This window comes from Phalacrocorax aristotelis, chromosome 26, assembly GCF_949628215.1.
Source record: "Phalacrocorax aristotelis chromosome 26, bGulAri2.1, whole genome shotgun sequence".
NCBI lineage: Eukaryota > Metazoa > Chordata > Aves > Suliformes > Phalacrocoracidae > Phalacrocorax > Phalacrocorax aristotelis.
In genome coordinates, this window is record NC_134301.1 from 519,868 (window position 1) to 544,553 (window position 24,686).

The 24,686-nt window shown below is 56.5% G+C and overlaps 1 protein-coding gene across 1 annotated transcript; it reads left to right on the top strand.

The window, feature by feature from the left end:
- The first annotated feature begins 3,593 nt into the window (after window positions 1-3,593).
- LOC142048519 (electroneutral sodium bicarbonate exchanger 1-like) lies at window positions 3,594-16,685 on the top strand. The gene is made up of 24 exons (XM_075075516.1): window positions 3,594-3,777; window positions 4,206-4,331; window positions 4,772-4,907; window positions 5,123-5,283; window positions 6,215-6,403; window positions 6,512-6,600; window positions 6,733-6,890; window positions 7,265-7,352; window positions 7,957-8,103; window positions 8,287-8,378; window positions 8,822-8,996; window positions 9,147-9,280; window positions 9,876-10,121; window positions 10,218-10,323; window positions 11,247-11,408; window positions 11,631-11,744; window positions 12,109-12,270; window positions 12,870-13,121; window positions 13,907-13,975; window positions 14,513-14,686; window positions 14,788-14,925; window positions 15,367-15,464; window positions 15,972-16,076; window positions 16,328-16,685. Exons 1-23 carry the CDS (start codon window positions 3,594-3,596, stop codon window positions 16,057-16,059), a joined length of 3,288 nt encoding a protein of 1,095 aa, XP_074931617.1. The 3' UTR covers window positions 16,060-16,076; window positions 16,328-16,685.
- The last annotated feature ends 8,001 nt before the right edge of the window (window positions 16,686-24,686 follow it).

Below are 24,686 nucleotides of genomic sequence, written 5' to 3' on the forward strand. Positions count from 1 at the left end.
GTTGGGTGTTTTCCATTTTCCTCTTACCTTTAACACAGAAGTGAAGAAGACGGAGCAGCCCATGAGCACAAAGATCATCAAGCCAGTGACTCTCTGCTCTCGTATCCACAAAAACTTGGGTTGCTCCCCGGGAGCTGAGCAGTCAGACTCTACTTTGAGGCTGTTCACATGGGTGATGGACAGGATGGTGGCAGCCACAAACCAGGGCAGCCCCATCACGGAGCACACCCCGAGCATCACGGCCACCACAAAAAGGTCCAGGTGGTACCCGCATCCTTTCTGCCCCCGTCCCCCGCCCCCCCCCCCCGCCCGGGTTTCGCGCCCCTGTCAGTGTTTTCCTTTCCGTTGCGTTGTTGTCGCTGCTTCTGTTTTATTGTAGTTATTGACCTGTTCCTCCCTCCGGGCCCGAGCTTTGCCCTTCTGGGTCTCTCCCCGCCCCGCCGGTGGGGGCTGAGCGAGCGGCTGTGTGGGGCCGAGCTGCGCCCGAGCCGCCGAGAGACGCTCTCGTTTGGCATCGCTGCGTGCTGTCAATAAAACCGAGGGGGGGGGGCGGAATCCGTGTTATTTATGGCTTCGGATGTTGGTGGGGTTGGTCCCTTTGGGCGAAAAAAAAAAGAACCGGGGTTAATTTCGGGCCCGTTCTGTGCCGCTCCGACCCCCTGGATCCGCGCCGTCGCCGCGTGGGCCCCGGCCGTGAAGCGCTGCTGTTGCCTGACGGGCTCTCGCTGGGACTTTTCTCCTCTTGTCGCCCCTTGAATGGGGAAAAGGAGACAATAAAAGCCTGGCAGGTCTCGCTGTGGCGCTGCCGTGTGTTGTGAAGGGTGGGGGGGAGCTGGAGGAGTCTCTGGGGCTTTTTTACGGGGGGGTGTTTTGGGGAAATCCACCTCCCTGGGCAGGAGCAGCTGCCTGGGGAAAGAGGGGAAACGAGGGGCTTGGTTTGGGGTTTTTTATTTCTTTATTTTCCTATTTTCTTTCCGTATTTTTTTTGTCCGTTCTCCCTGTTTCTGTGGAGGAGCTGCTTTTTCGGGCGGCCCCGGGTGTGGGCTGCTTGTCCAGGGGCGGCTCTGCCCACTCCCCCGCTGCACCCATGGGACCCGGCTGGAGGAGCTGCAAATGAGAGGAGGGGAAGTAATTAATCTGCCCTGTAATTACAGCAATATAGCACCATTTTGCAGTTGATGTTATTTTGCAAAAGAGAAGGGAAATGGCATGACATGGCTTACGTGGATTTACCCTTTCCATTGCGGAATCCTCCAGAGTGGCAGAACCAGTGTGGGATATATCCCCAAAATTCTGTGGCAGCGGGTTTGAAAGGAGGAAACTGTGGTGAGAACTCGAAAAAGTGTTGCTCTAGTTGTGACACTGGATACTTTGCTTGATGAAACTGAAAAGACAAGGGTACGGAATCCAGCCAGAAGGCAGGTGCAGGGAGCACACGCTAATGGGGATTTACAGGGGAGAGCGGATCCGAATTCTCCATCTCCAAATCCCGAGTGGGACCCTAATCGTCTGGGAGCCAGGGGAATGCTGACTGGATATCGGGGTGGATTTTATTTGGTGTAGGACAGGCAATGGCAAAAGCAAGAAATTGGTCAAAATTTTTGAAGTGAGGCAAGAATTAAATGAGTCCCCTTCCGCCTTTATGGAAAGACTGAAGGTGGCTGCCAGAAAATGTACCAGTTTGGACCCAGAAAAAGAAAAACAAACAACCCAGAAGCAGCAATACACTTGGCCTCTATATTCATGGGGCAATCGGCCCAGATATTAGAAAGAAACTTCAGAAACTGGAAGCACTTGAACCTAGAGGTTTGGGTCAAATGCTTGAAGTAGCTCGGCACGAAGGAGAGCGGGGGAATCAAGCCGAGCTGAACCCCTGGTTACCTTGAAGCTAGGGAATGAGAAATAGAATTTTTAGTAGATTCGCGGGCCACTTATTTGGTGTTGAATACATGTAAAGGGAAATTCAGTCATAAATCCGCAGATGTTGTTGGTGCGCCGGGGCAGAACGAAAATTGGCCCTTCTGAGAGCCCTTAAAGTTCAAATTGGGGAAACAATGGGTAACTCGCCAGTTTCTGTATATGCCCGAATGCCCGCTGCCTCTGGGAGGACGAGAGCTATTAAGTAAATTGGGTGCACAAAGAACTTTTGAAGGTGGAGAGATGAAATTACGGATACCAGAATCAAAAGCCACAGAGGCGAGAGTGTTTATGTTACAGGATTCCCCAGGGAGGAGCAGGTTCCCGCAGAAGTGGAAAATGCAGTAATTCCTTTGGTTTGGGCGAGCGAAGTCCCAGGACGATCTAAGTTGGCAGAGCCGGTAAAAGCAACATTAAAACCTGGAGCCAGGCCGGTAAGACAACACCAATATCCTGTGAAGTGGGAGGCTCGAAAAGGGTGAGAGGGGTTAATTACCAAATATTTAGAACAGGGGCTTTTGGTGGAATGTGAATCAGAATCTAATACTCCTCTATTGCCAGTAAGGAAACGTGGGGGCAAGGAGGGGGGCGACGAGGGCGTCTCCTGCTCCACCGGCGGAGCAGCCCCCGGTTTGTCCCCGTGGACACTCTTACCCACAGCCCATGATAACGCTGGCATCAGTGTAATGAATTCCACTTTGGGTGGGATGAACGAGATGAATCCTCCCTGCCACGGCGGGTAGCCCTTGGCCCAGCAGGATGCAGCGTTGCCACCCCATTTCTCTATTTGGGGTAGCTTTTGCTCCAAGCAGAACTGGTGTCTCCCCGTGCCCCGAGTGTTGCAAGCGGGCAGAATCTTGGGGATGAAATAATGGCCTGCATTGTTACCCGAGAGGCTGATGTCATCAGCGGTCACTTTATAAGGGCTCGCCCCAGTGTCCTGAGGGACTCTGGCCTCCGGATTGATCGGGAGGTTCAGTTCTCCCCCCAACCTGGTGACCGACGTGAGGATGGACCCAACTGGGGGTTCCAAAATGACCCTTCTGGAAGAGTTACAGGTAGCCCGGCCGGGGCTCTGCCGAGGGGCCAAGCACCCCCAAACAGTTGGGAAACTCCCCCCAAAATCCCATTTGGCGTTTCCCCGGAGCGCGGCAGGACGGGCGGGGGGAGATGCTTTGCACCGGGGAGGGCTGCGGGGGGCAGATTTAGCGTCGCTGTGCGGGGCACGGAGGCAAAGTGGTTTCTGAGAGAGAAGGAGACTTTCCCTGTGTCGCCCGCTTTGGGGCGTTTGGAAGCTGCGACTCCCAAATCCCACTGTGACACCCGCAGAACGCGCTCGAGCCTGCGGATTTATTTCAGTTGCGCTTTTACCTCATCAATTCAATAGTCCCAAAGCTTCCCCTTTGTGCCTCGAAGGTCGTTGGGCACCACTGAAAAGAGTCCGGCCCCATCGTCCTGACACTTGCCCTTCAGATATTTATAAGCACTGATGAGATCCCCGCGCAGCCTCCTCTTCTGCGGCTGAACAGACCCAGGTCTCTCAGCCTTTCCTCCCAAGGGAGATGCTCCAGCCCCTGAGCATCTTGGCAGGTCTGCGCTGGCCTTGCTCGAGCAGCTCCTGGCCCTTCTTGAAGCGGGGGCCGTGCCTGGAGGAGGAGGAGGCAGGCAGAGGCGTGATGCCCGTGGAGTTGCCCAGGCGCAGGGGTGGATGGTGGCCGGGGGCCCGTAGGGAGCTCTCCACAGCCAGCCCCAACTTTCCCCTTCTCGTTGCTGAGCAGAGGCATGACGAAGAGGCGGTCATTGACCAGGGAAGAACGAGCACCGTCGCCAATATTCACTATGAGAAGGAGGAGCTGGAAGGTGAGGCTCTGCTGAGCCCCTGCTAGAGGGGCCGCCAGCCCAGCACGTTTTCCCCTTGCACAAAATCCCTACAAGGTGCCTTGCTCGGTGTCGCGTCACGTGCAGCAGGACGTGCCGGGCTTCTCACTAAAACAGCAGAGCGACCTTCTGTCGCTGCTTCATGAGCAAGTCTGCGTGTTGTCCAGCCGAGGCTGGAGGTGGAGAAGGGGTTTGGTACTTTCAGGGCACTTTGATGAGCCGGAGCCGTCACTTGTTGCTCTGTTTCTGCCAAGTTTGAGGAAAATAGGCTTGGGAAAAGGAGGTCCCGCGACAATCAAATTCAGAGAAGTCGGTGCTTCTCCTGGGATTTAAGCGTGTGTTCGAGAGGCACCGGCCGCATCGACCGTCGCTGCGATGCCGAAAGTGCTGCCAATGGTGCTTTTTCGCAGGCCACCGGACCCTGTACGTGGGCGTGCGGGTGCCGCTGGGGAGGCAGAGCCACCGGCATCACCGACCCCACAGCCAGAAGCCACGGGAACGGGAGGACTCTGCCCTGACGGAGCCGGGCTACCGCTGTAAGTGCCGCCGCAGCGTTCCCTGAGCTCCTCGGGGCTACTTGGGTGCTGGGGTCTTCTGCAAGCAGTGCCTGGGTCTGGTTTGAGTGATGTGCTGTTCTCCCGAGGGAAAGTGGCGTTATTTAGCAAGACCCTCTTTTTCCCCAACTTTTCTCAAGTTTGTAAGGCAGTTAAATGCCTAATGGGTTTAGGCTCGCCTTCCTTAGAGGGATCCCGGGTTTAAAAGTGGGAACGTGGGGCAGGAGAGCTGCCCGTCGTTGTGCAGAGGTGGAGCAGATGCTTCTCCGTGGCTGCGTGCAAGGCCAGGCAGAGGCAGGGGAGAGGGGCGAGCCCAGTATTTCTGGCTGAGCTGGTGCCAGGCCGATGGCCCCTTTGGATGTGAGCGTGACGGGCCGTATTGAGGCATGGTAACGGGACGGGGCTTTGTCTTCTGCCCCCAGACACCCCATCCCAGTGGGTGCAGTTCATCCTTGGGACCGAGGAGGATGAGCAGCACGTCCCCCATGACTTGTTCAGCGAGCTGGATGAGATCTGCGTGAAAGAGGGGGAAGGTGCTGAGTGGAAGGAAAGGGCAAGGTAAATGCCTGCTGCGGGCGCGGTGGGAGAGGGGTCCCCACGCTGGCGGCGCCCCTGGGCTCCGCTTTCCTCTCTGCGGGACGGAAGGAGCTTTGGCAGCTGCAGGTGCCGATGGGAGGAGTCGCCTCCTCTTGCTGCCCCGTAGCTCTAGGAAAGGCCTTGCAGAGCCGGGGCTGTTTGCTTGCAATGGGGCTGATGGCACCCGCTGTCCGCAGGTGGCTGAAGTTTGAGGAGGACGTGGAAGACGGCGGCGAGCGCTGGAGCAAGCCCTACGTGGCCACGCTGTCCTTGCACAGCCTCTTTGAGCTGAGGAGCTGCATCACCAAGGGCACGGTGCTGCTGGACATTTGTGCCAACAGCATCGAAGAGATTGCAGGTACCGTGGGCGCCACATCCCTCCGGGAAGGGCCGAGCTCGGCCACGTTCACTCCCAAATCGAGCCCTGCCCCAGCGGCGGGTCCTTTTCCAGAAGCCCCACTGGGTTTTTAAGTCATGGGTTGGGTTTGGATGTAGCCTGGGCGTGCAACAGTCGCACCAGCTTTTTCTTCCCATACGGGATCCTTTTGAGAGCAATTTGTGGGGTTGCAGAAGCGATTAGAGAATATTCTGCAGCCAAACAGGAGTGTGTGTGAGGGCGTAACAGGCTGCTCTTAGAAATACGGCGTCTGCGTAGGAGCTGAACCTCCTTAAATCAACTCTTTCTTACAAGCCGTTTCCTCACATTCTTTGTTTTCCCCTTTGCCTTCTTAACATGCCGGGATTGAAGGGGTTTAAAGGCAGGGTTTATCTGGCAGATGCCCAAGCAGTGTCTGTTTGTGGGGAAGGTAACTGAAGTTGACTGAGAAAGCGGCTCTGGAGAACTGATCTGTGACTGGGAGGTCTCCATTCAGCCCTTTCAGGAGGTGCAGGAGCCGGAGCCGTTCTTAGCACATTTCTCCCTGGGCTTGGCAAATTGCAGTCGATCGGCCAAGGAAGCTCTGGGAGAGCCTGTGCTCTAGATTGCCTAGAATTGGGTTAGGCGCGCAGAGTCAGACAGAAAGGCCAGGTCTGGCCAGAAAGAGGCATTGGTTAGAACGGGAAATACTTATCTTTGCAGAGGGCTGAATAAGCGCTTTGATGGCATCTTTTAGCGCAGGAAAAGTCTTGCTTTCGTTGCAAAGGCTGAACTGTATGAAAATGTCTTGCTAAGCAAGGCTGAGCCCTGCTTAGGGTATCCTGCATGGCGCAGCCTTCTCCAGGGGCTGCGGGGGTCGGGACTTGGCGGGGGTTTCTTCTCTGCCGGCTTGATTTCCCTTTGCTGTCCCCAGATATGATCCTGGGCCAGCAAGAAGAGTCCGCCGAGTTTGACGAGGGCGTGCGGGCAAAAGTTCGAGAAGTGCTTCTGAAGAAGCATCACCACCAGAACGAGAAGAAAAGAAACAACCTTCTCCCCATCGTCTGCTTGTTTGCTGATGTGAGCAAGAAGCAGTCGGACCCGCACCTCCTCGACAAGCCAGGTGAGGGCTTCTGCCGGGCTTTGGCCCCGTGAGACTTGTCCTGAAAAAGGAGAAGCGTCGCACTTGCTCCTTGTCCGTCTTTCTGAGTGTCTTTCCTTTTCCTGCCAGCCCAAACACTCACCCCTCACCCTTCTGCCACCGCTGCGGAAGCTAAAAATGGGGTGAGCCACGAGGGCAGCGCGATGGATTTAAGCAAGGTGAGACGCTTGTGGCTTTCTGACGCCTTTAGGCGCAGATTTGCTCTTGCAAACGGGGCCGCAGAGTGTGCTGTAGAGTGCTGTGGGCTTTGGGTTTGGGGGAAGGGCCTGAACATGGCTTGTCGTGCCCAGGCGGAGCAGCACTTCATGAAGAAGATTCCCACCGGTGCTGAAGCGTCCAACGTGCTTGTAGGAGAGCTGGATTTCCTTCGCCAGCCCATCGTGGCATTCGTCCGCCTGACCCCGGCTGTCCTCCTCTCGGGCCTGATGGAAGTTCCCATCCCCACAAGGTCTGTGTGAGGAGCACAAAGCTTTTCTTTTCCAAACCCCCAAGAACACAACACCCAGTTGCGTGCATCAGTTTGGTGTCCTGAGGGAACGCGGGCAGTGGGAGCAAGCACGTTTCTCCCACTCCCATCTCCTCACCCTCATTTCTCCCTTCCCTGCTGGATCTTTGAAAGCCCTTGGCCAATTTTAATGAGAGTTGGCCCAAAACTGAAATTTGCCACCATCGGTTGTGATGAATTTCAAATGCATGGCGGAGGCGGTGAGCCTCTGTGTCCCGTCTCGAGCCGTGCTCTGGGCTGGCAGCTCCCGGGCATTCCCTGGGGTGCCCTTTGAGCAAGGACACGTTCTTCTCCCTCACTTTGTTCCTCTTGCCCAGGTTCCTGTTTGTTTTGCTTGGACCGGAAGGAAAAGCCCATCAGTACCATGAGATCGGCAGGTCCATGGCTACTCTCATGACGGATGAGGTGCGAGGAGATAAGAGATGCCTCTGGGTTGTTTTGGGCTTCCTTCCCTTTTCCCTGTGTCCGAGGCAGCGAGGAAGAGGCTTTGCTGTCCCAGCTGCCCACAGCTTTCCAGAGAGCCCACCCTTTGCTGGCGCCCCAAAGCAAACCTGTGGATTTGCACCCCCCACCACCCCCTGGAGGCTGAAATCCCACTGGGTGCATCCTGTGGCTCGTCCTTCTCCCCGGGTTCCCCAGCACGCTGTCCCCAGCGGTGGCATTGCCAGGGCCAGCCAAACGTCTCCCCTTTAAGCCAAAGGGTGTGGTGTGCCTTGGGGGCCGGGGGCCTTGTGGAAGAGATGAGTCCAAGTACCACGATGGACGGGTTTTTCCTCTTGGGGGAATATTTCCTGCCGTTTCCAGCAGGAAACGTGGGGGAAACCTGATGGAGTTGGAGACGTCCCTGCTCACGGCAGGGGGTTGGACTCGATGGCCTCGAAAGGTCCCTTCCAACCCGCACCGGTCTGCGGTTCTAGGGAAGTTGTTGTGCATTTAGCCAAGGGCTTATTGCGCTGGTTAGGGCGTGCGAGATGGGTTCTCCTCTCAGCAGGTTGTCTCCCCTCGGCAGGTTTTCCACGACGTTGCCTACAAAGCCAAGAACCGGGCTGACCTCGTGGCCGGCGTCGACGAGTTTCTGGATCAGGTCACGGTCTTGCCGCCAGGAGAGTGGGATCCATCGATCCGAATCGAGCCCCCCAAAAACGTCCCTTCGCAGGTGGGTGCTGCGGCCGAGGGGGATGCGAGGGGGAGGGGCAGGACGGCGGCACGGCTGGGGATGGTGCTCAGAGGCCCCAAGTCACGAGGTCCCAGTTTGACCCAGTCACACACCTGGACCAGAAGCAAAACAAGCCCGTGGTGACAAATACGACTCTTCATTATCTTATTTGGATTTGAACAGGAAAAAAGGAAGGTGCCAGGAGCTCTCGGTGACAGTGCTTCTCACAGCGAGCCGGAGAAACACAGTGGTCCTGAACTGGAGCGGACGGGAAGGTGGGAGCTGTGATAGTTTGGGTTTTTTTCCTGTTTGCCTCTGAAATCTGAGCATGCAGCTCCTGCCCAGCAGGATTTAGGGGTTAGTGAAGGGGCCAGGTGGGAGATGTGGGCAGCTGAGCTGAGCCACAGCATCACTGCACACAAGGTTTCTTGCTTTGGGGTGGAAGCAGATGTGTAAATAGCTCCAGGCAGAGCTCTGCTGCTTCGGAAAGCAAGGGCCTGTTGCAAGAAGAGAGGATAGGCTCCCGGGTTATTTCCTTTCTCTTGTTGTTGGAGGGATTGTTTGGGGAGCGTCAGTTTTTGCTGGGTCTAAAATGGGTAAAGGAGACTGCTGCTTCTTAGCCATGAGAGCTCTTCTGTGCCTGCGAGCGTCCTTTTGCAGCAGGGACAACTCCATGGGCTCTTCCAGGAAACGAGTCTCTTTTTTTCCCTTCCTCCAGGCTCTTTGGAGGTTTGATCCTGGACGTGAAGCGAAAGGCCCCGTGGTTCTGGAGCGACTTTCGGGATGGTCTGAGGCTGCAGTGTCTGGCGTCCTTCCTCTTCCTCTACTGTGCCTGCATGTCCCCTGTCATCACCTTTGGGGGGCTGCTGGGGGAGGCGACCAATGGCCACATAGTGAGCACCTCTCTCTGTTGGGTGGCATGGGGGAGGATGAAACTCTCGCAAAAGTCCTTGCTGCGGGGAATTTGCTTTGGGTTTGGGGGTGTTTTCCCCCTCCCCTGCTAATGATTTACGTATTCACGGCTGCCTCTCTTCCCCGGCCAGAGTGCCATGGAGTCGCTGCTGGGCGCATCCATGACCGGCGTGGTGTATTCCCTCTTTGCTGGGCAGCCTCTCACCATCCTCGGGAGCACCGGACCCGTCCTTGTGTTTGAGAAGATCCTTTACAAGTTCTGCAAGTAAGGCTGGCTGCCGCGGCTGGGTGCTGCGAGAGCCTTCGCAAGAAGGCAGCCATGGAGCAAAGATGGTTTTGTCGGTGGCAGTTGTTAGATTGAAGTTGTTTTCTGTGTTTTGATGATTGTATTGAAAAGCAGGACCTTTTCATGTGAAATGGGGGTTGTCCAGGACAATCCTTTGGTTGGGATGACTTGGATCCTTATTGCCCTGTTAGTGCAATTGCACTTCTATTGAGCCCCAACTCGCTGGCAGCAGATGACTGGGTGCAAACCCAGCCGGGGTTGGTGTTGGGGCGTCGGGGTGATGTGGCAGAACACCACCTTCCACCACAGGGCCCTGACCTCCGTTAGCTTCCAGGGCGTTAACCCAAGATAATTGCTAAATGGTGATAAGGGAAGAATTGGCCTCCTCCTGCGGGTCCCCCCTCTGCACCGCAGCCCTGGGGCCGCCCGTAGCAGAACAGGGCAAGTGCATTTACCATCCCCAGCCTTGACACGCTCTTGAATCGCTGCCGATTTTCCCCGAAGCAAGGCGGGCAGGCACGGCTCGGAGCCTCTTGCTGGCCTCTGCACCCTTCTTTTTCTGTTGGTTTCCCAGGGAGTACAAGCTCTCCTATCTCTGTCTGCGGGCGTGCATCGGGCTGTGGACTGCCGCCTTCTGCATGGTGCTGGTGGCCACCGACGCCAGCTCTTTGGTGTGCTACATCACCCGCTTCACCGAAGAAGCCTTCGCCTCCCTCATCTGCGTCATCTTCATCTACGAGGCTCTGGAGAAGCTGAGTCACCTGCGAGAGACCTACCCTGTGCACATGCACAGCCAGCTCGACCTCCTCACCCTCTACTCGTGGGTTTTTTGTCCTCCTGAAACGCCGCTGCAGGAGCTCAGGGTTGCGCCTCCGTTGTCTTTCCCTTACCCCTGCCTTGGCTTCTCTCCTCCCAGCTGTAAGTGTGAGGCACCGACCCATCCCAGCAACGAAACCCTGCACTTCTGGGAGAGCAACAAGATCAACGTGTCCGGTATCGCCTGGGAAAACCTCACGGTGACTGTAAGTGGCCCGAGCCACTGCTTCCTCGCGCCGCGGCCACGGGCTCAGGGGCATTTGCACGGTGCAAGAGTCAGAGGCCTTCCGGTGCTGATGGGCTTCCAGCTGTGCTGGTGCTGCTCTGAAAAGTCACGGCTTCAGTCTGATGGGGGGGTTTAACCTGCTTGGTCCTGCGAAGGAGAGTCTGCCTTGTCCCGGCCACCTGGTCCCCAGCGCTGTGGGGAATAACTGTCCTCCTCAAGCCTGTTGCAGGACAGTGTTTCCGCCCGGGAGCGAGGTTAAGTGGGTGGTTTGATTCTTGGAGCAGTTGGAGGACTTGAGTTCATGCTGGAAGGGAGTCATTGGCTTCCTGAAGTGGTTCCTAATACCTGCAGGCCTGGCTTGCTCACCCAGCGTGTCTGTAGGCGCAGGCATGAATTTGCATGTCTGAGCAGTCTCTCGGGCTGTTGTTGCTGGAAGCAGAGCTCAGGCACAGGGTGGGGGGCTCGTATGGGCGTCTTCATCCCCTCTCGGCCGTGTCCTGGGAGCCCTGCCCTGGGAAGGGACGCTTTGCCTCTTCTCCCTTCCTGTCGCGTCTGTCTCAGCCCTCCTGCCCTGTTCCCTTGCCCTGTCCCCAAGAGCTGCCAGCACGTCCTTCCCCTCCGGCGTCACCTCCAGCCGTGGTTACCTGCCATTCAAGCGGAGGATGTGGCGTGGCTCTGTGGCGTGGTGTCCCGTCACAGCTCCTCTCTCCGCTCTCCTCTGTGCAGTTGAATGTGTCGCTTGTTCAGGTGCTGCTGCTGCTGCTGGTTACCTAGAAATCTCCGTGGGCAGCAGCAGTTACAGGGTCGTGGCTCTTGGCCCAAGAGCCTCACAACCCCCCGGTTCCCCGAGGTTTCCTTGCCGCACGGGCACTGCCTTTGTGCGCTGACGCTCTGTTTCGGCAGGAATGTCGGTATTTGCACGGCGAGTTTCAAGGAGCTGCCTGTGGGCGCGATGGCCCCTACGCACCTAATGTCCTCTTGTGGTGCTGCATCCTCTTCTTCTCCACCTTTGTCCTGTCGAGCTTGCTGAAGAAGTTCAAAACCAGCCGTTACTTCCCAAGCAGAGTAGGTAGAAGCTGGTGGCCAGCAGCAGTCTCCACGCTCTTTTCCCCAGACGCCTCTCCTGGAGCACTCAGCAGTATTTGCCACCGCTTGGTCGAGCTGGGAAACGTTGCCCTTGAAGGCCAAGCCCTCCATCGGCTGGGCTGTCCCTCACGCAGCTCCATGAGTGCAAAACCACTGTAGCATTTCCGACCTGCCCCTTTCAGCTCTGGTTTCTTGCCCCAGGTACGGGCCACAGTGAGCGACTTTGCCGTTTTCCTCACCATCGTCATCATGGTGCTCATTGACTTGGTGACTGGGATCCCGTCCCCGAAGCTCCATGTGCCCCATGTGTTCAAGGTAAGGGGGTGTTTTGGCGCGGAGCTGTTTGCGGCCCCTGGGGATGCCACAAGGTGGTGGCAGGGCAGGGCAGGACGGGGCTGAGTCTGGAGGAGATGCGGGTGGTGTGAGCATCTCCTCTTCCACCTCCGAGCGCATCCTTTCCTTGTGGGAACGAGAAGACGGCCCCGGCGCTCTGGAGACGCGCAGGAGAAGCAGCTGTAGGTGCTGGCAAAGAGGCCGCTGGCACTGCTGAACCCCCTGGGAGAGGGTGACTTGAAGCCAGGGCTGGGAGCTGCTCTGCCCCAGGGCTGGAGGGGAAACTGAAAGGCAGTGAGGCGGCTGGGCTGGGAGAGGATCGTGACATGCGTGTGCTTTGTCGCAGCCGACCAGAGATGACCGTGGGTGGTTCATCAGCCCCATCGGCCCCAACCCGTGGTGGACGGTGCCAGCTGCGCTCATCCCAGCTCTGCTTTGCACCATCCTGATCTTCATGGACCAGCAGATCACGGCTGTTATTGTCAACAGGAAGGAGCACAGGCTGAAGGTAAGGGGCTGCAAGAGATGAGCCCGTCCCCAGCCCACTGTGGGCTGCAGGAGTGGTGAGAAGCTCCTATTCCAAAAGCTTTGGGAAGGCGTTGGTGTGGGATGAGGTCGGGCTGTGTGGCAGGATGCTCTCCTGGGTTACTGATGACACGGGGAGCAAAGGGCAGGGGAGGGGAGGTGGGCAATCTTTCGGAGCAGCAAATCAGTCGGGGAGCAAGAGAGAGGAGGGCTTTTGTTTGAAAATGCCAGCGGCAGCTGGGGGAAGGAATCGTTCTGAAGAGCTGCCAGGGATAGCTCAGAGTCGCATCTTCTTTGCAAGTGGTGGCAATTTCTCTGTGAATGAAGAGAAAAAGTCGTTTTATGTCTTTTTTGTGAGAAGTCGATATCACGCAGACTCTCGCAATCTGCTTTGTCTGAGCCCCTGTCAGATTTCCATGCGAGGGGCTTGCGCAGAGACTGGCTACATCCTGATTTGTTTCCAATCCTTGCTTTAAATTTTCAAGAAGCTGACTTCAGCTCAGTAGGGTGGGAGCGTGACTTGCGGCGTTGTCGTTGCTCTTCTGCTGTGGGACACTCTGCCTCTTGCTTTGCTCCCTGCAGAAAGGATGCGGGTACCACCTGGACCTTTTTGTGGTGGCCGTGATGCTCGGGGTGTGCTCCGTGATGGGGCTGCCCTGGTTTGTGGCTGCCACCGTCCTGTCCATCACCCATGTGAACAGCCTCAAAGTAGAGTCTGACTGCTCAGCTCCCGGGGAGCAACCCAAGTTTTTGGGGATACGAGAGCAGAGAGTCACTGGCTTGATGATCTTTGTGCTCATGGGCTGCTCCGTCTTCTTCACTTCTGTGTTAAAGGTAAGAGGAAAATGGAAAACACCCAACAACCACGCGCTTTTGGGGGGTTCTGAAAAACAAGAGTCCCCCCTTCCCAGGCCTGAGTAGTTGTGGAGCAGAGGAGGAGGTGAATCCCAGCCCTTGGGGCTTGACCGGCGGTGGGAACCAGCCTCGGTCACGCTTTCCAGCCCTTCAGGCCCCAGTGTGCTGCGCTCTCGGCAAGCGAGCACGACGACCGCTTTAATGTTCAGGCGTCTTTCAGGCCCACCCGTGCTTGTGGGTTACAATTAGGCGCGTTCCGAGCAGTACCTCTGCTCCCTTTCAAACAGGCAGCACCTTCTCGGTGGCGATTGGCTCCCGCAAGCGCCTCAGAACAGCCATTCCAAGTAGCCAAACACGCCAAAATGGTCCCCGAGGGCTTCCTTGCGTGTTCCTCCCACAAAATAATGCCATCTCTAGGCTAAAAGGAGGCCCAGCGCCTTTGCGCGTTGCCACAAGAACACGTAGAAATGGTTTTCTACCGTCACAGAGCGCGGTACGCGGTAGCACGGGTGAAGTGACCTCTTTTCCTCCCACCTCTCTGGAAGAGAGGCTTATTGTGACAAAAGGGAACTCAGACGTTCAGCCTGAAGCAGAGCGTTGGCTCCCTCGCACGCACAAAATCTCTCCCGGTTAAAGTCCGACCCACCTCCAAGCCCGTGGGAGCTGCAGAGCTTTGGGCAACTTCAGGCAGTGCCCGTAGAAGAGAGTGGTAAGAGTGAAAATGTGATGGAGAACAGAACGGAGGATTCCATTCTTGTTTTCAGTTCATCCCAATGCCTGTGCTTTACGGCGTCTTCCTCTACATGGGTGTGTCGTCCCTCAGAGGAATTCAGGTACGGGCTCTGTTACAGCGCGCGGCACGTCTGCTCCCTGGTATTTCCCGGCCGTAGGAGCGGGCAGAAAGCAGTGGCGTGGGAAAACACCTCTCCGGGAGCAAGCGCTGAAAGTGTTTTGTGTGAGCAGCAGCTCGGGGGAGGCCCAGGAGGGGTGTAGGGCTGGGGGAGCGGGCACGGTCAGGGCTCTCTGTGTCACGGCTTAGGGCAGGTCGGGCTTTGGTGAGGTGGAAGCGGGGGAATTCAGTGCCAAGGGAAGGCAGTTTCTGCCACCGGTGGAAATCCTTGCCGGGGGATTGGGTGGGCCAAGAAATGCCGCTGAGAGAAGACCGTGGACTCCTTGCAATGTGGTGGGCAGCTCTGGCAGGCAAGCTGGGTGGAGCGAAGGGCAACTGGGGGCTGCTCCCAGGAGGAAGCGAGTGGGCTCCGCGATCTCTCCTTGCAAGCGAGACCCTGAGAACTGCCTCCGCGTCTCCACGGGGCCAGAAACCTTCCGCAGTCCCCCGGTGGCAACTTTTCCCCCTTGGCTTTTTGCAGTTCTTTGATCGCTTGAAGCTGTTCTGGATGCCGGCGAAACACCAGCCGGATTTCGTCTACCTGCGGCACGTGCCCTTGCGAAAGGTGCATTTCTTCACCGCCATCCAGCTGATCTGCCTCGTCCTGCTCTGGGGCATCAAGGCGTCCCGTGCCGCCATCATCTTTCCCATGATGGTAAGAGCCGCTGCCGGTGTCGGCAGCGGGAGGTTTGCAGCGTTGGAGGGAGATGTAGCGTCGCCTCTGGCCTCACCGCATCTTCCCTCTTCCTCACAAAGGTGTTGGCTCTCGTTTTTGTGCGCAAAGCGATGGATTTCTGCTTCTCCAAGCGAGAGCTCAGCTTTCTGGATGACCTGATGCCAGAAAGCAAGAAGCAGAGGTTGGGCGACGCCAAAACCGAAGCCCAAGAAGAAGAGGTAATGCTTGCTGGGGGCTCGGGGCCGGTCGTCTCCCTTGGGCTGTGAGATGGCCTCTTTCTGTCCCAGCTGGTCTTGAAATGTTGGGGGAGGAGCAGAACGCAATAGAAATAGATCCCAATAGCCCAGATCCCACAGCTTCAGCGTGTCTTTCCCTGAATTAGCTTAACACTTGAGTGAGGGAGAATTTTAAAAAGTAGTCTTTGAGGAAAAAAGGTGAGGAAGATGATGATGATGATACTCACGGTGGGAAGATTTGCTGCTAATAGTGTTTTTAACCCTTGCAAAAGGTTTGGAGCGGAGGTCGATACCCTGCTGCACTAAGAGCTGAAGCTGCCATGGGTCCCAAGGAGAGGGCACATGCAGCGCTTTTACCGCCTGGTGTGTTTCTCTCCACTTTGGTCACAGACGGAGAAATTGATTTGTCCCTTTTTACGCCAGGAGTCCCAGAAGACGATGGCAGCTGCTGCTGCAAATTCCGTTCAGCTGGAACTGGGGGAGACCAGCGGCTTGGATATCCCACAGCAACCCAGTGACAGGTAAAGCCCCGTGGAGGCCCAGGGCCCCTGGCAGGATGGATCTGCAGGGGTTTGGCCCAATTTTCTCCACTTGCCTCTTTCCTGAGCATCCCTTAGGCACCAGCAGTCAGCTTGGGGGGAAAATCAGGGCTGCAGGAGGCGATGGCAGGGCTCTGCCTCCAAGCAGAGTGGCTGCACAGCTCACGTTTGAGCCCGGGCACCCTCATCGTCAGGGACTTTACGCAGCTGGAGAGCCTCGTACTTCCAGCTGAGGAGCTGCAGGCATGATCTGTAGCAGCAGTGGCTTAGGAGCCCGCTCCAGGGCTGCGCAGCAGCGAGAGCCGTTGCACGGAGCCGTTGCTCTGCAGCTCTCGGGCTCGCCTCCCAAACCTCCTCACGCGGCAAAGGCCCCTGTGCTTGTGCTGAGCTTTGCTCCTCCGAGCCCCCCTGTTCCTCTCGCCGATGCTAACGCACTTGGTGCCGTCAGTTCCCAGAATCACGCGTTGCCCTGGGCAATATTTATTGCAGGGCTGATCCTTCGGAGATTAATATCTCAGAGGAGATGTCCAACACGACCGTGTGGAAGGCGCTGACGATGAAGAGGGAAACGCTCTGACTCTGGGGAGGAAAGAGGTAAAGGCTGGCCCGTGAGTGCGACCGTGCTCCTCTGCGGCGACGGCGCGTGCCTACGGCTGTGCCGTGCTCTGGCCAGCACTGCCGAGCGAGCCCTGGCCACAGGCAGCAGGGGCCGTGGCATGCAAACCAGCTCCTCCCTGCCGGGCTGGTGCCACACACGGGGCTGAATCGGCAGCAGCCGGCCGCTCTGGCGCTGACGACGCTCTCCCTCTTCTTCTCTTTCCCCCTGCCCCGGTTTTCACGACTAGGAATGTTGACTCTGAAGGAGAGGAGTGAGAACGTGACTGCGGGATGTGCCGACGCAGGCACAGGGAGAAACCGCTTCCCTTCAGCCGGAGGATTCCCATTAAAGCCATGCAGATGTTGTCGGTTACCCTGGGTGTGCTTCAGGCGTTCGGTATCTCCAGAGCAGCAAAGTGAGGGGCGCATCACAGTCCGTGGGAGCTGGGTGTCGTTACGCCTCCGTGTGTACGTGCGTGTGTTGGTGCGGTTTTGTAGTGGTCGAGGGGCTGCTACCGCTCCCTCATTCAGGGCTATTTTTTCAGTCTCCAATTCCTCCTCGCCTTTCTCTTTTCTCCAAATATAAACTCTGAATGTACACAAACACCTTCTGTGAGGTGTGACGTGTTCTGCGCTTGCCTCTTCGTCCCAAAAAGGTTCGTGCTCTGGCTCGGGCTCCTCCCTTGAGTTCACTCCCGCGTCTCTCCCTGGGCCGAGAGGGACACCCTCCGTGGCGGGGCAGCGGAAGGACCCTCCGAGCAGTTGGGCCCAGGCGAAGGACGAGCATTTGCTGCCTGCGCTCCAGTTCCGCCCCCTTTGGTTCTTTTTTTGACTTCTCGCCTTTGCTTTGGCTCTGCCGTCGACCGGGAAGGTGCAAAGTGCAGAAATGCCCCCTTCTTGTTCCCTGGCTGTCACCTGAATGGAAGGGAGCACTGAACATGGAGCGCCTTGAGTGCAGCGTGTGGTCATGGGAGCGGGCAGGTGAGGCGTGGGGCTCTGCGCCCCGGGGCTGTCCCCTGCCTTGTTCCGCCGCTTCCCTGCCTTTTACCTCCCAGGGACTCTGTGTGGTTTCTTCTTCACCCCTGTCCTTGCAAAGCCTTTTCTCTCACAGGGAGGGACGAGCCAGGAGGGAAGCGGGCAGGTGCTTTTTCCCTCCTGCCTTTCCCTTCCTGCCGCTTTGCAGGAAGAAGCCGTCAAGCAGAGCTGGTTGTTGTGCTCCCTTCGCAGTCCGGGGGGTTGCTGGGCCGTGGTGTCACCCCCGGCACGCGCGGTCGGGTCGGGCGGCTCTGGAGCCTGGGAGGAGAGGAGGACCCGGAAGAAAAGGTGCCCTTGCATCCCTGTGCCTCGCTGTGGGCTCAGCACGGGCTCCAGGCTCTTGGCATCTGCAGGCGGTGCCCCGTGCCCAGCTGGGACGGGGCCGCACCCCCTCCTGCCGTTGGCTTCTCCCATCCGCTGCGGGAGCCTTTTCGTGCATCGACCCAACCCGAGATGCCAACGGCAGGTTGTCGCTCCTTGCAAAGGGGAGAGAAAATGAAGATGAGTGAGGTTATAGAAAATATACAGTTGATATAAATACAAAATGGCTCTGGGAGGATGAAAGCAGCACGTCACAAGCAAAGGCCAACATCAGAGGGCTTTTCACAGAATGCCAGCATGGTGGGGGCTGGCAGGGCCCTCGGGAGCTCACCCCGTCCCACCCCCTGCTTGAGCAGGCACAGCCAGAGCAGGGGCACAGGACCGCGTCCAGGCGGGGCGTGAATGTCTCCAGGGAAGGGACTCCACAGCCCCTCTGGGCAGCCTGTGCCCCTGCTCTGGCACCCGCACAGGGAAGGGGTTTGTCCTCATACTGAGGTGGAACTTCCCGTGTTCCCACTTGTGCCCGTTGCCCCTTGGCCTGTCGTTGGGCACCACCGAAAAGAGCCCGGCCCCATCCCCCTGACACCCGCCCTTCAGATATTTATAGGTACTGATGGGATCCCCCCTCAGCGTCCTCTTCTGCGGCTGAACAGACCCTGCTCTCTCAGCCTTTCCTCCCAAGGGAGATGCTCCACACGCCTTTTCATGCATCCTTGGGTACCATTGGCCTTCCTGGCCCCAAGGGCACGGTGCTGGCTCAGGGTCACCTTCTTGTCCCCCAGCACTCCCAGGGCCTTCTCAACAGAGCCGCTCCCCAGCAGTTCAGCCCCCAGCCTGTGCTGGTGCGGGGGGTTCTTCCTCCCCCGGGGCAGGACCCTGCACGTGCTCGTGTTGAATTTCATCAGGTCCCCTGGGCCCAGCTCTCCAGCCTGGCCAGGTCTCGCGGGGTGGCAGCACGGCCCTCTGGTGCATCGGCCGCTCCTCCCAGCTTGGGAATGTCAGGGAACTTGCTGAGGTGACACTCGATCCCATCATCCAGGTCACTGATGGATATGTTGGCCAGGACTGGGCCCAGCACAGACCCCTGGGGAACACCACTAGTGACAGGCCTCCAGCCAGGCTCTGCTCCACTGATCACGACCCTCTGATGATCTGTTGTTGAGCCAGGGCTCTGGCCACCTCACTGTCCCCTCCTCCAACCCCCACTGCCTTAGCTTGCCTGTGAGGATGCTGTGGGAGACAGCGTCGAATGCCTTACTGAAGTCAAGACAGACAACACCCACTGCTCTCCCGTCGTCCACCCAGCCAGTCACGCCATCAGAGAAGGCTGTCGGGTTGGTCAAGCATGAGCTTCCCTTGGTGCGTCCATGCTGACTCTTCCCGATAACCTTCTTGTCCCCTACGTGCCTGGAGATGGCCTCCAGGATGAAGTGCTCCATCCCCTCTCCAGGGACGGAGGTGAGGCTGCCTGGCCTAGAGTTCCCCAGCTCCTCCTTCCTGCCCTTTTTCAGGGCTGGAGTGACATTTGCTGTTCTCCAGCCCTCGGGCACCTCTCCTGTCCCCCACGGCCTTTCAAAGATGATGCACAGGGGCTCGGCCAGAATCCCTCCGCCAGCTCCCTCAGCACCCGTGGGTGCATGCCATCGGGGCCCGTGGATTGGCGAGGACCCAGTTTGCACAGGTGGTCTCTGAGCCAGTCCTTCTGCCCCGCTGGTAAGTCTTCCCTTCTCCCGATTTGTGCTCTCTCCTCTGGGGGCTGAGATGCCTGAGGGCCGGCCTTAGCAGTAAAGACCCAGGCAAAGGCGGCATTCAGTAACTCCCCCTCTTAGGGGATGGGGTTTTGCAAAGGGTACTTTGGCCGGAGCCAGCTCGGCACGGTAACTGTCGGAGGGGGAGGAGGCAGGGTTAGCTCTTTGAAAAGGAGGAGATGACGCCCGTGCTGCCCGTGAGGGCTGCTCTGTTCTGGTTGAGTCTCTGCTCTGCAGTTCCTCACCTTTGTGGCTCTGTACGGCTGCTTTTCTTAAGGCCAAACGTCATCGTGACTTTGTTTAGGTACTTCGAATCTCGAGGCCTCTCTGACTCCCTAAAGCAACAAGCTTTAGTCATCGTGCAGGCTGTTCTTGTTTCGGCTGCCTCCTTATCCCGGCCAGGTTTTGGCTCCGGGTCCCAGCCTTAGCTGAGCTGCGCTAGACGGTATTAGTAACTCCCAACCATTTATACCCTGAATCATCGCTGCCTAAACGTGAGGCTGTAATTTAGCCCTTAAAACAGAGGTTTGGCCCCTAAGCTCTAGGAGTGAGGCTTTGCGGATCTAAAACTTAGGCTTTGGGTCTGAAAGGAGCAGGGTTCTGACAGAAGCACATTATCTATTGCATTAATGATTAAAGAATACACTGCTTGTCCCCAGACTTAACGTTCAGTTGCGTGACACAGCAGCATCCACGGTTGGTTCACTTCATCACCCCGGTTACACCCGGGGCTGGCGGGACCCAGCGCTCCGCCTGCCGGCCCCCTTTCTACCCCAGACACCCACGGACGGCTCCTGGTTTTGCCAGGATTTCCTGCTTCCTTCTGCAGAGGAGAATTACATGGGGCAGGGGGAAAAACCCTCTGTCATGGTTTTAGCGGGGATAGAGTTAATTCTCTTCACTCTAGCTGGTATAGTGCTGTGCTTTGAAATTAGCATGGAAAAAAACCTGTTGAGATAATACATAGATGTCTGGGCTGTTGCTGGGCAGCGCTTGTACTAGTCAAGGGCATTTCCAGCTTCCCAGGCTCTGCCGGGGGCACAAGGAGCCGGGAGGGGAGGGGGCACAGCCGAGAGAGCGGATCCAAACTGGCCAAAGGGATATTCCATCTCATGGAACGTCATGCCCAGTGCGGTACCTGGGAGGGGCTGGCCGGGGGAGGGAGGCAGCAATCGCGGCTCGGGGACGGGCAGCGTCGGTCGGCGGGTGGGGAGCGGCTGTGTCGCTTGTGTCTCTGTGGGTTTTTTTTCCTGTTTTCCCTTTCCCTTCCTTTTCCATTTTATTATAGTAACATTATTGTCATTATTATCATAATCATTTATCATTATCATTTTATTGTAACCATTAAACTGTGCTTATCTCAACCCACAAGTTCTTTTGCTCGTCCGATTCTCTTCCCCATCCCACAGGGGTGGGGGGGGAGTGAGCGAGCGGCTGCCGGGGGTTCAGTTGCCAGCTGAGGCTGAACCACGACACCCTCTCAAAGGTGCCTGGAGTTGCTTTAGGACTAGAAGGAAAAATATCTCTGAAGTGCCCTGGAACGCCTTAGTTGGCAGCAAATCCCCTTCCCCCCGTGCAGGGAGGGGCTGGGTGTTTTTCTCCTCTCTGGTGCCTTAAAGGAGCCCCCGAATCCCCCGTGGGGCCCCTGAAAACGTTTCCCAAAAGGAAGCACGTGGCAATCCCTAAGGGGGGAAAAAAATGGTGTAAAAAGGTAATAAATAAGGTGCTGGCACATAGTTTTTTCCCATTATTTTATTTTTCCCTCCGTGCTCTGCGCTACTTGTAGAAATAGAGGCATTATTTTTGTGCCGGAGACGCTGAAATACATGTCTTTTACTGTAGGAGGCTGCGGCGCCTGCGGCCGAGCAAGAGTTAACTCCCGCCCCGCAGCGCCCAGAGCCGTGAGGGGCCGCTCCAGCTTCCCGGGCTCCGCGCGCGGGCGAGAGGCCGGCAGGGGCGGGGCCACAGCCAGGCCAGCTGAGCCCGCCTGGCCAATGGGCTGCTCGTCCCGTACCACGTGAGGCCGGGAGCGGGCCGTGAGGCGGGTGGGCTGGCGCGCGCGGGGCGGTTGCGGCTCGGGGCCTGGCGGCGTCGGGTCGGCGGGCGGTGAGCGGCTGCGTCACGGGCGGGTTGTTCGGGGCCTTCGGTCCCCTCCTTCCCCGCCCCCGTCCCGTCCCCCCCCCCCCCGCCCGGGTTTCGCGCCCCTCTCAGTGTTTTCCTTTCCGTTGCGTTGTTGTCGCTGCTTCTGTTTTATTGTAGTTATTGACCTGTTCCTCCCTCCGGGCCCGAGCTTTGCCCTTCTGGGTCTCTCCCCGCCCCGCCGGTGGGGGCTGAGCGAGCGGCTGTGTGGGGCCGAGCTGCGCCCGAGCCGCCGAGAGACGCTCTCGTTTGGCATCGCTGCGTGCTGTCAATAAAACCGAGGGGGGGGGGGGGGAATCCGTGTTATTTATGGCTTCGGATGTTGGTGGGGTTGGTCCCTTTGGGCGAAAAAAAAAAGAACCGGGGTTAATTTCGGGCCCGTTCTGTGCCGCTCCGACCCCATGGATCCGCGCTGTCGCCGCGTGGGCCCCGGCCGTGAAGCGCTGCTGTTGCCTGACGGGCTCTCGCTGGGACTTTTCTCCTCTTGTCGCCCCTTGAATGGGGAAAAGGAGACAATAAAAGCCTGGCAGGTCTCGCTGTGGCGCTGCCGTGTGTTGTGAAGGGTGGGGGGGAGCTGGAGGAGTCTCTGGGGCTTTTTTACGGGGGGGTGTTTTGGGGAAATCCACCTCCCTGGGCAGGAGCAGCTGCCTGGGGAAAGAGGGGAAACGAGGGGCTTGGTTTGGGGTTTTTTATTTATCTTTTTTCCTGTTTTCTTTCTATACATTCTTTCCCTTTATATTGACGAGCTGCTTTTTAGGGTGGTGGGATTTCTGGGCTGCTTGTGCAGGGGATGGTCTGCCCCCTATTTTTTTGCAAAAGAGAAGGGAAATGGCATGACATGGCTTACGTGGATTTACCCTTTCCATTGCGGAATCTCCAGAGTGGCAGAACCAGTGTGGGATATATCCCCAAAATTCTGTGGCAGCGGGTTTGAAAGGAGGAAACTGTGGTGAGAACTCGAAAAAGTGTTGCTCTAGTTGTGACACTGGATACTTTGCTTGATGAAACTGAAAAGACAAGGGTACGGAATCCAGCCAGAAGGCAGGTGCAGGGAGCACACGCTAATGGGGATTTACAGGGGAGAGTGGATCCGGATTCTCCATCTCCAAATCCCGAGTGGGACCCTAATTGTCCAGGAGCCAGGGGAATGCTGACTAGATATCAGGGGTGGATTTTATTTGGTGTAGGACAGGCAATGGCAAAAGGAAGAAATTGGTCAAAATTTTTGAAGTGAGGCAAGAATTAAATGAGTCCCCTTCAGCCTTTATGGAAAGACTGAAGGTGGCTGCCAGAAAATGTACCAAGATTTGGGGTGCCAATGGGAATGTCCTCTGACAGAGGGCCACAGTTTGTGGCAGATGTAGTCCAATGGACTAGTACAATTTTGGATATAAAATGGGACCTATATAACCCCTAGAGACCACAACCAAGCGGGAAAATTGAGAGGATGAATCAAACACTAAAGAGGCAAATAAGTAATATCTGTCCAGAAGTATCTTTAAACTGGCTGCAGGCCTTACCATTGGCTCTCTTGAGAATTAGAATTCAACCAAGAGCCAAAGATGCTGTAAGTCCATATGAGACTTTGGATGGCAAACTTTACCCAATTCCTCTCATCCCAGGGGATATGAAGGCAGCAGGGGAAACAGATTTAAAAGTGAGTTTGGCTTCTCTAGGAAAAGCTCTTCGAGCTCTCTGGAGATATATTGCGTTGACTGGATCTCTTGCCTTGGATACACCTATACATCAGTATCAGCCGGGTGATCCCATGTACATCAAGACCTGGAACTCTGAAGTACTGCAGGGGAAGTGGAAAGGACCTTTACAGGTCCTGTTAACAACTGACACCGCAACCAAAGTAGGAGGAGTGGAACCATGGATACCCTATACTCAAGTGAAGAAAGCACCATCATGGAAATTGTCAGTAGGATAATGTTAATGATTGGGACTGTGGAAACTTCAACAGCAGAGCAAAAGATTAAGATTCCGCAAAAGACAGCAGAAGAGAATCTGATGATAGGACTGATAAAAGAGTTTGCTAATCAGCAGAACGTAACTCAAATTACTGCATGTCTCCCAATTCCAAGAGCTGCAGGTGAATCAATTCCATGGGGAATCCTGACAACAGATTTAAGTGGTGTGACTGAAAATAGTATCATTGCTGCATACGCATCCCAAATGCAACTCAGGATGTCGAATGTGGTTTAAGTCTGTTAGGAGAGGTAAAGAAAGATGCTCACAACATTCAACTAGATATGCAGGAAGATTGGCTTAATGAGATGTTTAATGATCTGGGATGGAATCTCAGCTCATGGGTAAGATCTATCATAAGCAGGGTATTGCTCCTACTGATCGTAGTTTTGATAATCCTCCTTGTCTATTCTTGCTTAAAGAGGGTTCTAACAGAGGAGCTGGCGATGAATTGTGTGCTGGTTTTGGCTGAGAAGGGGTTAATTCTCCTCACTGTGGGGGTCAGCTACCTTTCCAGCTTCCCGCGCTCTGCCGCGTGGCGTGGCAGGGGGGGCTGGGAGGGGCAGGGCCATGGTGGGGGCGGCTGACCCCGACTGGCCAATGGCAGGTTCATTCCATACCATGTGACACCATGACCAGTATATTGAGGGGGGGCAGTGGCAGCGGGCGGGCGGCGCGGCGTCGGGTCGGCGGGCGGCGAGCGGCTGCGGCGCGTGCGGTTTGTTCCGGCGGTTCGTTCCCCCTCTCCCCTCCCCTCCCTTCCCCCCTCCCCCGGGGCTTTGCGCCTCTCGTTGTTCTCCTTCACATTGCATTTCTACTGTTGTTTCTTTTAATTTTCATTATTAAACTGTTCTTATCCCAACCCACGAGCGTTACCCTTCTGATTCTCTCCCCCATCTACCGGTGGGGGAGTGAGCGAGCGACTGTGTGGGGCTGAGCTGCCGCTAAACCACGACAGTCTTTTTGGCGCCCAACGTGGGGCTCAAGGGTTGGAGATAACAACAGCTGCTGGTCACAGCACCATGTTGTCCTTTTTGCAGTGGGTGTTAAAAATCGGTGTTGGTTGTTTGAGTCTGCTGTGTTCTGCTGTGATTAGTAATGTTTTGCCTACGAGATTTGTTATACAAACACTCGTTTTCAGCTTTACCTGGTATTTGGGGTTTTTGCTGAAACCGTTACTGTACTTCGGATACCACCTTGTTGAGGCAATTAGCAATTATACCTCCTCCTCTGAGAGATTTTATATGGAGGAAATACAGAATAATACCTTTGCAACTTTGTTCTATGATGTCTGTGCCTTTGTTACAACAACGTTTTTGTATCTTGAACATCCTTGGGTGGTTAAGGTGCAGTCATTGTTAGTTTTTGGGCATGTTGTTTTGGTTTTGACTAA

Excerpts from the sequence above, each read along its gene's own strand:
- LOC142048519 (XM_075075516.1), top strand. The coding sequence starts at position 3,594 with ATGCCCGTGGAGTTGCCCAGGCGCAGGGGTGGATGGTGGCCGGGGGCC. Across the intron at positions 6,404-6,511 it reads GCACCTCCTCGACAAGCCAG|CCCAAACACTCACCCCTCAC; the intron begins GTGAGGGCTTCT and ends TTTTCCTGCCAG. Across the intron at positions 11,745-12,108 it reads ATGTGCCCCATGTGTTCAAG|CCGACCAGAGATGACCGTGG; the intron begins GTAAGGGGGTGT and ends GCTTTGTCGCAG.